Source organism: Mugil cephalus, chromosome 10 (genome assembly GCF_022458985.1).
Source record: "Mugil cephalus isolate CIBA_MC_2020 chromosome 10, CIBA_Mcephalus_1.1, whole genome shotgun sequence".
Classification (NCBI taxonomy): Eukaryota; Metazoa; Chordata; class Actinopteri; order Mugiliformes; family Mugilidae; genus Mugil; species Mugil cephalus.
This window is the reverse complement of record NC_061779.1, coordinates 26,243,681-26,255,787: the sequence shown is the minus strand read 5'-3', so window position 1 is coordinate 26,255,787 and position 12,107 is coordinate 26,243,681. Positions and strand designations below refer to the sequence as shown.

Here is a 12,107-nt window from a genome sequence, read left to right as displayed (position 1 = left end):
CCCTTCCCCGGCTAAAGCTGTCCCCGAAAATGTCCCGTAATTTAGGGTTATATGAATGAGAAAAAAAAAAAAAAAAAAAAAAAAACAATGTTGCGTGCAGACTACAAGAATTACGGTAGCCGGTCGCGCTGCCATTGGCATTACAGATAACGCAGTTTAAATAATGTGAATAATGTGTCAAAATAAATTAAACCATAGTTGTCCTTGTTGAATGATTTTATCTTGATAATATTTAAGTCTTCATTTTAATCTGTCTGCTCCGATGTGACTTTATTATATACTTTACAGAGTCCAACTGTTCTGTTGACCAATTAGTATATACTGTCATTTAAAAAGTTTTTACCACTGTATAAAAATTTACTCCAAAACATCAGCAGATGTGTTTGTTAAACAAATGCAACAGAAATATTATACCTGGTATTGGTTTATCCACAAAAATTAGACAATATTGTGAGTTGCAGAAGATAATTTCAAGGGAAAATTAGACTTGGGTATGGGACACATTTTTTTGTAAAAAAACAAAACAAAACAAATTCCGGGCTGTTATATAGTCGGATGTTCATATGATGGAATGGACAAAAGAGCTTTCTGAATACTTGAGTAGTGACTCTGTGATCTGAATGCTTAATGTCAATTAAAATTAATACCTGTGACAAAAAACAAACAAAAAAAAACATAATTTGTCAGAATCAAATGTTTATTATTGGTTACGTGGGTGTAATTTAAATAAGGCACATTCGCATCGTTTTTAAACACTCAAACATGAAAATAAAAACAGTGGTAAAAAAAAAAAAAAAAAAAAAAAAATCATCGATACGTGGCTTCTGGTATAGATTGACATCGATGCAGCTTAAATTAGACACAATGAAACAGAAAGAGGCTGATTCTGCGTTATGTACCAAAGACAGCAGAGTACAGAGGACACAAAAACGGTAAACGGTATTAAGATCAGTTTCAGCTTCACCCTCACTAAAGCCGACTGTCATCTAATACACATACACACGCATACATACACTAACAAGTGAACTAGGTGAAACTACCATGTGGCGACACTGGGAACAGTAACACTGATTGTGAGGGTTATACAGTACAGCAGCTGTTATTTTGTTGGCATGTAGCTCTGTCAGCATCTCATAATGTTGAAAGTCAAATCTACTAGTTCCGCATGTTTAACACATACCATTGTATGTTTACATTACATCTATGCGGTTTTCAAATCATATCACCAGTTTGTAGATTGGTATACTCACAAGCAGCCATCTGCTTTATACATTTTCAGTACACTGCAAAAAAGAAAATCCTGTTACAGAGACTTGACACAGGGATAAAGTTGGTCAAACCATTAATATCAAATGATTTTAATAATTCCCAACCTTTATTGAGTAATCTAAATCAGGATATGACACATTTGTGCAAAAACATGTGGAATAATCATACTTTTATACAACTGTCTAATGTCCTCATGGTGTGTCCTGGAACAAACTCATTTTCTAACACTTTTTATCTCACGCTGTAACCAAACAAACACGAATGGTTTGCTTTCTTGCTTTATCAGTTCATTATTCAGTTCATAAAATGTCCCAAAAAATAAAATAAATAAAACAGTAAAGCCCATTCTATCCACACTCTGCCAACTGTGAAATTTTCCAATGACTAAAAGCCACATATGAATAATAGTAAAAAAAGAAAAGCATTCCTAGTACAAAAACCTCTGTAGCTGGTGATCAGTGGTTGCATTTGGGCTAATTCATCTCTGTTTGGTGGAATCAGTTACATGGACAATAGAAATTTATAAAAACCTGATATGGCTATGTCAATAACATCATACTGTATAGGAATACATACAACTGAACCAGATGGCTCAGTCCAGCCACATGCATGTTTCTATGGAATTATTGGTCTTCTAGGTTTCATTTCTGATATACAGTATTTTTTATTTTTTTTTCCTGGCATGTTCCTTTCTGTGTTATTGAATGCACCACAAATTACTTTTTGGGGGACTGTATTTTGATTTTATGTTCCCTAACCTGTGAGCTGCTGCATACAGTCCCAAATAAAGGTGATGTAACATGTTGCAAGTGAGTCTCTACGATCTGTGGCTGAATGGAAGGAAATCCATCTGATATCCTTTGGTATGATTTGAGAAACTGTCAAGTAAAACACAAAACTAACTGACAAACCTAAGCATGCAGAGCCATCTGTGTAATTCTTTAAACTGCTCTGTGTGTGTGTGCAGAACATGCACTAACATCCAGGAGAAGCTGAACCTCTCTGAACTCACAGCACACTGCCATCATAAATAAAATCCCATTTTTCTAATAAAACAATAACAGGAAGTGACATGGTGTTAAACAGGAGATAAGAGAAAACCAACCAAAGCGTGAATCAATTTTAACAAATAAGCCAAGGTAATATTGAGTATTCAAGTAAAACAAACAAACAGAAAAATGTGTTTTCAAATGAAGTTTGGTGCTCTAGTCAGACCTACAGTCTAGAGGCAGAATACGAGACTAAAGCAATGAAATCAACGCATAACAAAGTCCATTTGCATCCCTTTTCTTTAAGTGAAGGCTAGAAGAAGAAAGTGCTTCAAAGTCAGATGAGAGGAGATGATGACTGAGCGGCTGAGACCAAAGTCATCCTCAGAGGTCAGAATCTATTTTTCCCACATATTTGCTTGAGGAACCCCCGGAGCTGAGACAGGACATATTAACTCAACCTAGTGACTCAACCATATTCACTTGTTTGTATAAGATAGACAGGGAACTACCATGTGTGAGTGTTCTCTCACATTACATTAATAACGGTGTTGCCATCAGATTCCTGCCTCCACTGAAGTGACATTCAGCAAATCTTTTGAGAAACTAGGTTTTGGTTGTTTCATGCCAGTACCCACTGACCAGTGTTTTTTTTTTTTTTAAACTACTTTCTACAAAAGAACAAGTGAAGAGACACACTTGAAAAAAGTATCGTCGGTGACGTTTGTGAAAAAAATGCAACTTCTGATTTATGTCAGTGATTAAGCAGGGCTGCAAAGTAAGTCGCCAATTAGACCTATTTTGTAAAATGAACCATGTAATTCTACTGTTTACATACTAGTTATCACCATTATCACCGTCTGTGAGTTGAATTATCCTGTCACCCTCTCTGTAGTGTTTTGGTGCCTCACAGATCTTGAAACTGCTCGATCTGCCACTCAAACTGAATTTCATTGCTCACTGACAACACAAACACAAAAAGTCCCTTCACCTCTACTGTACTGGAATGAAGGCAGAAATCTAGGAGACTTTATCCCAAAACCTGGTCTAATAAAACCAGCACAGCCCCGAGTGAGAAAACATTATTTTGTAAGTTGGGTGAATCAACCCCACAAATTACACTTTATTATTACAGTATGAATTAGCTGATGGTTAGAGCCAGTAACATATAATCACAAATCTCAACCTCCCTTTTTTTTCCTTTGGGCAAACATTTAGTTTCTGTTTCATGTTCGAATGAGTCTGCATTATCCTTTTTCCTAATAATTCTTAATCGTTCTAGGACTCACCACGTCTTCATTTCAGTCACAGCCTCCCTGATTAAACTCTGTGCTCATTTCTGGTATTTGCTTGTTTTTTCCTGGACTGCCTCCATCAGTCTGGATCAGTGGGTGTGGGCCAGACTGACAGGTGGTGCAGGAGTCTTCGTCCCTACCCTCAGACTGCTCGGATTCCGCTTCAGTCTGAGTCCGGCTTTCAGATGATTCGTCTAAATTTAGGTTTACAGGCAGGACAATCTGGCTGTGGGTGTCAGACTGTTCGTTTTCATGATCCAGAGCAGAGATACTGTCCGGGGAGGGTGTGGGAGGGTAGACAGCTGAGGTGTCAGCTTGTGACAACACATTAGAAGGTGGAGACGGTGAGGTCTCGCTACCTGTGCTGCAGTAGGAAACATCAGTGGAATGTGGTTCACTGGTGTCAGGTTGTGTATCATCAGCTTCGCCGCACATCTGCAGGCCTGCAGGCAGAGTGTCGACAGTTGCTGTGGGAGCGGGTGTGTCATCCACCGGATCACACTCTTTCGAAATGTATTTAGACGTGTTGGAAGTGTGTGAAGACTCTGGCGTGGGAACTCCACAGTCCAGGGTGTGACAGCGAACGAGGGGCCGCTCCTTTAGCCTAGACACGGCATCGAGGCTTCCTGAGGGGCTGCTGACCTCCAGCGTCTCCACACGCCTCAACCTACGCCTTTCTGGATTCACCTGCAGAGAAAAATCAGTATTAAGTCAGAGGACTAAAATTAAGTTTGGAAAGTGAGGTTGACATGTTACTCAATAAGCTAGCTTCACCTAGTCAGGTTAAAAAAATTAAATAAAATAGGAGTGTGTGTGATGCCAGAGAAAGGATTATGTTGTATATTGAGATACTAACAAAGGCTATACATTGATCGCCCCCTGGTGGCTGTTTGTAATACAGGATATAAACCCTGATCCAAACCAAACAAGTTTAGCTAAATATTTCCACATAATATATTACTGTCACAATACACCCCTCTTACTGTTTGTCTTTATGTCCATATTTATTTTTTTGTCCCTGCTTCACGTAATAATACATAATACAATACATTATTATTAACAAATAAAAATAGTGTGTTTAACAAGTCCATAATTGAAAATTAATCAATTAATACAATTTACAGAAATAACAGTAATAGAAGTTAGATCAGAGTCAAATGTTTTCCTCTAGGGACTGTCAGTCTACAACTAAATAAGTGATCTGATTTACCAGAGTGAAGTAAGGATGTATGTACCTGGTTGAGGGTTGGTGAACTCCTGGGAGGAGGACCAGAGGAACCTTTCTTCCTCTGCTGCATCCTGAATCAATGCACATCCAGATTACATCACCTTTTTTCATGAACTGTTTATCTAAGGGGGGAGATATTATTCACAGTCTACCTGCTGATGGACTGGGCCGCCTTCTGTCTCCTGCCGTTGGAATGGTCCTGTAGTCTCAAACGCTGCACAAACGAATGAGCTGCAGTGGCCACAAGACACAGGCAATCCCAGTTACAGACGGGCAGAAGATTGCTGATGTCATACATGATCTTAATTTAATCGGCTTTACTAACAAGTCAAGTGGCCGTCACAGGGCTCTCACAAAACATCTCATAATTCACATATTCAAATAGTTTGGTTCCAAAGCTTGAAATAAATGACACTTTATCTTAGAGATTGAACATTAACAGACCAATTTGTGGTGTGGAAATGAATTCATAATAATGTATTACATACCCAGGGCTCCTTTGGGGACAGAGAGGAGTTTGATTGGTTCAGCATCAGGAGAAAGTCCAGATGCTTTCTGTAGAGCTCTCAGGATTTCAGTGTTCTGTAGAAGAAAAAATAAATAACAAATGGAAAAGTCCATTATTGTTCAAATTCTTTCTAAGATTTTATCTGTGCTTTCTTCTACATTGCCCGATAGCTTATTTAATTTAGTGTGGGGCTTACCCTTGACATACAGCATTGTACAAAGATTTTAAGCATATATTAAGATGTTTTTTTCAGATCAGATTTGCAGCAAGACAATGAGACCCAGCATGCAGCCACAGTCTATCTTTAGTGATCCGACCTCCATAGAGCACCAGTCTCAACATGATGGAGCCACATGGAGACCAGGTGAATCCACCTGAATCTAAAATCCACCAAGAAATCTCATCAACCTACCTGCAAGTGGACTGAGGAGCAAGTGTATTTTTACATAAGTTGACTAATTCTGTACACAAATAACATTCACAATCTAAATAACTGCATCAATCCAACGTCACACCCAGCATCTGTCCCTGTGGTGTGTGTATAGTATCACCTTGCCACCCAGTTCATAGGCACAGTCCAGCGGCGTCCTCTGCCTCTTGTTCCTGAGGCCGACCGAGGCCCCGCCCCTAAGCAGCAGCTCCACCAGTCCCTGGTGTCCACTCCGCACTGCCTCATGGAGAGCCGTGTTTCCCTGAAGGTTCGCCGTGTTCACCAACGCATGGCTCTGCGCACAGACATTCATGTTTTCAGGAATAATGTCGGCGACCTGATCACAGGTGCACAGGTATCTGCTTCCCCTGAGAGAGAGAGTGTGTGCGTACCTGTAATAGGATGGTCGCTGTTTCCAGGTTTCCACAGAGACAGGCATGGATCAGTGGTGTGTTGCCATAGTGATCCTTCTTATTCAGTTTGGCGTTGCATTCCAGCAGAAACCTTACCACCTAAACATGCAGGACCACACACACAGAGTCAGCTCATCATGTAATAGTAAATAGTCTTGTATTATATAGCACTTTTCTATCCGTACCTAGTACTCAAAGCACTGGTGTCACTGTGATACAACCATAGCTCACACAACTTTCAAACACCACTACTCCATGTCCCAGTGATCAAACCACCAATAATTATTATTTTCAGGATTAATTCAGGATGTACAGTAGCTCAGGTAGTAGAAAAAATATAATAAAACATATCAGTCTTGAAACACAGTGATTCTTATTGAAGGTGTTGGTTTTAATAAAAAAAAAAAAAGTTGACAAAAAGAAATGTGGTGAGGATATATAACGTATGATCCTTTAAGTCCTTGTACTGCAGAGCTGATTTCTGACCACAGGGTGGTGCAAACAAACCTAACAAAAGCAGCATGCAGACTTCCTCTCTGCAGAGGTATCAGGATTGTGGTTGACCCACTTCTGCTTAAGGCATCACTGTGAGCAGTTTGTTGTTGGCACTAGTGTGACACAGCACTGTGACACAGCACTGTCACTTTAACCAAGAACTGAGCTGGCAGGGAGGGAGGGGTAGTCCAAAAATAAACAGGATAAGCCTGTTTTGGTCGTTTCAAATATAATTTTATTGTAGTCAGGTAAACAGTATGGTGATGTCTAAACATCTGTAACAATGATTAACAGAACAGCTTTACTAATCAGAACAAAGCTAACAAGTATTTAACAAGGTCTGCATCTAAAATCTCCCCGTGTGCTGCCCAGCATACGACATTTACCGTCCTTCGTTCTTATGTGACTGTGTGTAAAGCAGATACACTCTTAAGATCCTTCAAAAAGAAAAACCATAACGTTTGTCTATTTATGATGTGTGTAATTAACAGTAATTAACAGTTAAATAAAACTACCATTGTCAGTAGTTGCACAAAAACCAAAGTCTGAATTTACCGAAAGTAATAAATGAAGAGGATCTTTTTATTCTTGTGTAAAAGTCATTTTGGGCACAGACCAGTCAACGATCATCTCCAACTATACCTCTAAAGTTATATAGTTACCTGTATATACGTAGGCTTTTAACTTCAGGCAGACGCTTTTAAAGTAGGATAGTGTAAAAATTTATTGTGGTTTATGTATTCATACACCTTTTACTTTCATTGTATGAATTTTAAAGATTTTACAAGTTACATCTTATTTACACATTTCAATTCATTAATTGTGATGGTTTGTATTTTTTTTTTTACTGTATACCTGGAACTGGTTCTGGAACGGGGTGTATACACTACCAGTCTAAAGTGTGAACACAGCTGCTCATTCAATTGGATGAGAAGGTGTCCCAACGGTTGACCGTTAGTGTTGAGCTTACACACTAGTGTGCATCACTTCCTGGATCAACTTGGTCCTACCTGGACGTGGCTGTTCTGGCTGGCCAGGTGAAGGGGTGTGGCGCTTTGGTTGGTGCGGGCATTGACGTTGGCCCCGTGGCGGATCAGAAGGGCGACCAGCGCCGAGTGGCCATGCAGGGCGGCCACATGGAGGGGTGTGAAACCATCAGCGTTACAGCTGTTAACACCGAGAGTCCCGGGCTGCAGCCCCGACAGCTACAGGAAGACACATCGGATAGATCATTAAACGTGGTCTCCCATTTCTGGAGTGAGAACAGTTTAAACGTAGTTGTCGTCTGAGTGGCTGTCACACCTTCTGAGTGGGAGCGCAGTTTGGACACTGACACAGAGGATGGCATAGCACAACATCAGAGCGAATTTCTGCTTCATCCTCCTCTTCCTCATCCATCCACTCTAACAGGTAGCGCACCTGAGTTACAGAAAGACACAAGTGACTCCTGTGCAGACACACGATTCAACAAACAAGGCGTTCATGTGCTGCTTATTGAACCAACCATCTCTACGTCACCATCTGCCACAGCTCGCAGCAGCTTCTCCACCTGTCAATCAAACAGACAGATGCATCAGGACATGGAACAACTGCTTCTTCTGTGGTACAAGCAACTACTTGTGCTTTGGTTAAATACTCAACAAAAACCTACTACTAATGCAGTGTTGATGTTGTGATTTTTGAGTTGTGATTTAGAACTGATTCTGATCGTTTAGAAGTGTTTTTCTGCACTGTGGTCAGCTCCCAGTGAGTCTTGCCATGGTTTACCTCTCTGTGTCTGACTCGTTCTCCCTCTGGTTTGGCCTCTGACCCCAGGGATGATGTGCTAGAGAGGGAGGAGCGGCGGCTGCTGCTGTCTGAGGCCAGAGGGGAGTGACTGGGAGACTGAGAGGAGGAGGAGGGAGAGAGAGAAATAAGAAATGAAGGCTGTAATGTAAATGTAAATCCCTCCAAACTAAACACAAACATAAAAAATGCTTTCTTTTACAAATAACACTTTAGAGGAATCTATATAAAAATTATGGCACCTTCTTTACTGAAGAATAAAGATAAAGGCTGACCAGAAGAGGAAGAATGATGTTGCATATTATTGTCATAATTAGACTGCAGTGTACCTGCCTCTATAGAAATAGCCTGGCATAGTCTTTTCTGAAATATGAGTCTGGTAACACTATTTGCATTACAATGCATGTTAGACTACGTGGTTGTTACTCTTTGTCCATTATCACATAAACCTACCAAAACTATTTGAAATTTGGGAGCTTTTGGAAACAATGTATCCAGTTTTCAATAGAACTACTTTCAACTAGTCCCTAAAATCCCAAAACGAAACTCATGTTAAAGGGTCACATCTGTCACATCTTCTGATAAACACATGTGGTAGACAAGACTCACATCAACTCCGCTGCCGCTGCGCTGGCGGCCATTCTGATTGGCCTGCAACAGCATGAGGATCTGCAGACAAATGGGAAAAAAATAATACATGTTTATGAACATTATATTTTTGACATTTTCTGCTTTTGCTTTTGCTCAGGTGCTTAACAGAAGAAGAGTTTTTGAGGAGGTCAGTGAAACATCTGTTTGGATTATTTCAGCTAATAATTGTTTTATACTTGTGTGTCACACACTTCAGAGTCTCATGATATTTAAAGTGACTGACTCAGCCAAGCTCCTTTTCTTGGGCAAGTCGTGTCAGAGCCTCAGGGCATCAATGCACATGCTCTGGCTCCAGTTTCTTGCTTTGCATACGCACAAGCATTTCAAACTACGCAAGATAGGGATGGTAACAGTGAGGGCAGAAAAACACCTGTGAGAGAGGCAATGAAGGACCTTAAATCAATAAAATCAATTGTAAAAGGTAATGGGAGGTAGCTTAAAGAGGCAAAAGCTGGAATGATGTGGATCTGAGGTCAGAATCAGACCATACAGCCTGAAGTCAGTTCTCTGCCTAAGAGGATCAGTCAGCTCTGTTCCCACGACCAGGCCAGTCAAACACACCCAGGAACAGTCAGTTCCTGGAACCAATGGCAGCTGAGCAGATTAGCTGGACTCCAGAACTATGACACCGAAAATAACGGCAGCTTGGATGGAGTGTGGACACCGAGTTGATTTGTTTTCATTAATAGTATTAAAAGGTTCAGTATGGAAGAGTAAAGACAATCTTATCAGATACTGAATATAATTTTCTTATCTCACATTTTGAGGGGTGCATTCTTTATTTATTTTTTTTACATTATTCAGTGCACAGAGTGGGATTATGAATACTTAGAACATTTTGCAAAGACCATTTTGTTTTGACAATGAATAAAGCAGAGGAATGAATTTTTAACAGCACAAGGTGGAAGTAATGAAACCAGTTCCATGTCAACATCCAGATGGTCAGAAAAGTGTGACACAGAACTACAGATTTTCAAACAGGCCTTTTGTGCTGATTAGTTAATACTAGTGATTAATCAGTCAACGCTTTAGTGTTAGACAGCTGCCTCATATTATGCTGCTTCCACTAACTCTTTTAGCATCCTGTCTCTTTACTTTCACTTTTTTTATTTTGCACTGAAGTGCTGGTACAGTCCAGACGCATGTAAACATACCTTTTAAGTCTTAGAGGAACTCACTCAGTGTAAATGCAGAGCACTGTGCTGAGATTGTAGGAAGGCACCGTCCTATAAAGTGAAAACTTGCACCTGGCTTCCTTTTTTAGACACCACACTGAACATACTCTTTACAAACTTTCTGTTCAGACACACCAGGGAACATTTTGCTGCAGTTCCTCTTCATCTCTCAGCTGTGTGTGTGTTGCTAACCTTGGAGTTGAGCGCACACTGCAGCGCTGACTCTTTGTTCTTGTTGAGGATGTAAGTGCTCGCTCCGTTCTCCAGCAGCACCTGCAGGATCGTCTCGTAACCCCAGCGCGCCGCCATGTGCAGCGCTGTGTCGCCTTTGTCGTTCTGCAGGTCCAGGCGGCACGTCTGGAGATCGTAGTACACCAACGCCTTGACGCACTGACACACACACGTCACACAGCGTGAACACTCGAGGAAGGTAATCAGGGAATGTTAGAATGCATACAGTTTGTGATCTGAGCTGAAAAAAGCTTGTAATAACGTAATGACGTACGTCCTCGTGTCCGTACATGCAGGCGAGGTGGAGTGGTGTGTTGCCGCTGATGTCTTGAGCGTCTGTGTTGGCCTTGTAGTGCAGCAGAAGCAGCTAATAACAGAGAGAAGGGAGCAATTTGAAATTGCTTTCTAATATTGTTATACAGTTTTACGACCTTTATATCCCCTTCATCTCCAAAACAATGTGTCTGCAGAGACCACTCAGCTAACATCAAGACTTCGTAAGACTGTTTTAATCCTACACATGATACTTCTGTAACGACCATACAGTACATACATACTGTGCTTGAGGTTAAATGACTATGAACTGGCTGGGGCAGTGAATGTGAGTAGGGGTGATCAGCTCACCTTTCACCTAATGCCAGCTGGGACAGGCTCCAGCCCCCTGCCACTTTGTACCGGGTCAGTGGTTACAGACGATAGGTGGGACATTAATGTGCCATTCTTAATTCCAGTTTTATTTGATACATTATTTTTCAGCATTGCATATTGTAGTATCTAACAGATACCACTGTTCAAGGCCAAAAGAGGTGGAATCACATGTACTCTACTACAATAGCTCAAACTATAAATTCAGTAAAATGTTTGTATTTACAGAATTGCTTTGACTCATGTCAGTCTCATCCATCTGTTTGTTATATTCCACCCTCGGTTTGTTTCAGTTTCATTGTCATCAAGGTGATGTCAAATCTTTCACAATAAAAGCTCCATACTGTATGCATGTAGGGATAACGTGACTTAATGTGAAAGTACTGGAGGAAGTGTTGAGTTTCATTTATGATAATTATCACTGTTGTCACTGAAAAAGAAAGTTGATCTCTGGATGTGACTCTTAAGTGATGGACATCATGCTGTGTTAAGGGACAATGCATTCAATTTACCAAGACAGCTTTAAACGTGGAGTAAATTCTACGATTCAGAAATGAGACAAAAACAAAAAAAGACCTGAATTTAAAGTATACACACAAACAAAAGCGAGCTGCTGTGAGATGTGTGTGCTCACCGTGACCCCTTGGTATCCACGCTGACAGGCCAGGTGCAGTGGTGTGAGGGCGTGGTAGTCTGTGGCATTTACTGGAGCTCCTTTACGAACGAGCACATCAATCAGCTGGGCTTGGCCTGACACACAAAACGCATGCATAGGTCTGTTTACCATTCTTAAATATAAATTATGGCTCGCAGAATGAAACAAAAACCCTGCTTTAATCCTGTGTGTGACTGTAGCTGCTCACCACAGATAGCAGCAGCGTGCAGCGGAGTGTAGCCTCTGTCGTCTCTGGAGAACGGTGTGACGATAGATGGATCATTCAACCGCCTGAAACATGAAGCAATCACACCAGAGTTTTAATTTAATAAATGAAG

General features: G+C 40.7%; 1 protein-coding gene across 4 annotated transcripts in view; it reads right to left on the bottom strand.

The window, feature by feature from the left end:
- Window positions 1-676: 676 nt before the first annotated feature.
- Window positions 677-12,107, bottom strand: part of ankrd27 (ankyrin repeat domain 27 (VPS9 domain)) — a 28,202-nt gene continuing 16,771 nt past the window's right edge. For all 4 annotated transcript variants that reach the window (XM_047596655.1, XM_047596652.1, XM_047596653.1 and 1 more), the window contains 15 exons: window positions 11,978-12,060; window positions 11,749-11,864; window positions 10,744-10,836; window positions 10,431-10,628; window positions 9,022-9,081; window positions 8,395-8,511; window positions 8,132-8,176; window positions 7,930-8,046; window positions 7,638-7,832; window positions 6,112-6,231; window positions 5,841-6,014; window positions 5,270-5,363; window positions 4,934-5,012; window positions 4,789-4,852; window positions 677-4,240 (listed from right to left, as the gene is read on the bottom strand). In XM_047596655.1, the coding sequence (XP_047452611.1) occupies window positions 3,560-4,240; window positions 4,789-4,852; window positions 4,934-5,012; window positions 5,270-5,363; window positions 5,841-6,014; window positions 6,112-6,231; window positions 7,638-7,832; window positions 7,930-8,046; window positions 8,132-8,176; window positions 8,395-8,511; window positions 9,022-9,081; window positions 10,431-10,628; window positions 10,744-10,836; window positions 11,749-11,864; window positions 11,978-12,060 (2,236 nt within the window). In that variant the 3' untranslated portion in view covers window positions 677-3,559. The remainder of the gene's footprint in view (window positions 4,241-4,788; window positions 4,853-4,933; window positions 5,013-5,269; window positions 5,364-5,840; window positions 6,015-6,111; window positions 6,232-7,637; window positions 7,833-7,929; window positions 8,047-8,131; window positions 8,177-8,394; window positions 8,512-9,021; window positions 9,082-10,430; window positions 10,629-10,743; window positions 10,837-11,748; window positions 11,865-11,977; window positions 12,061-12,107) is intronic.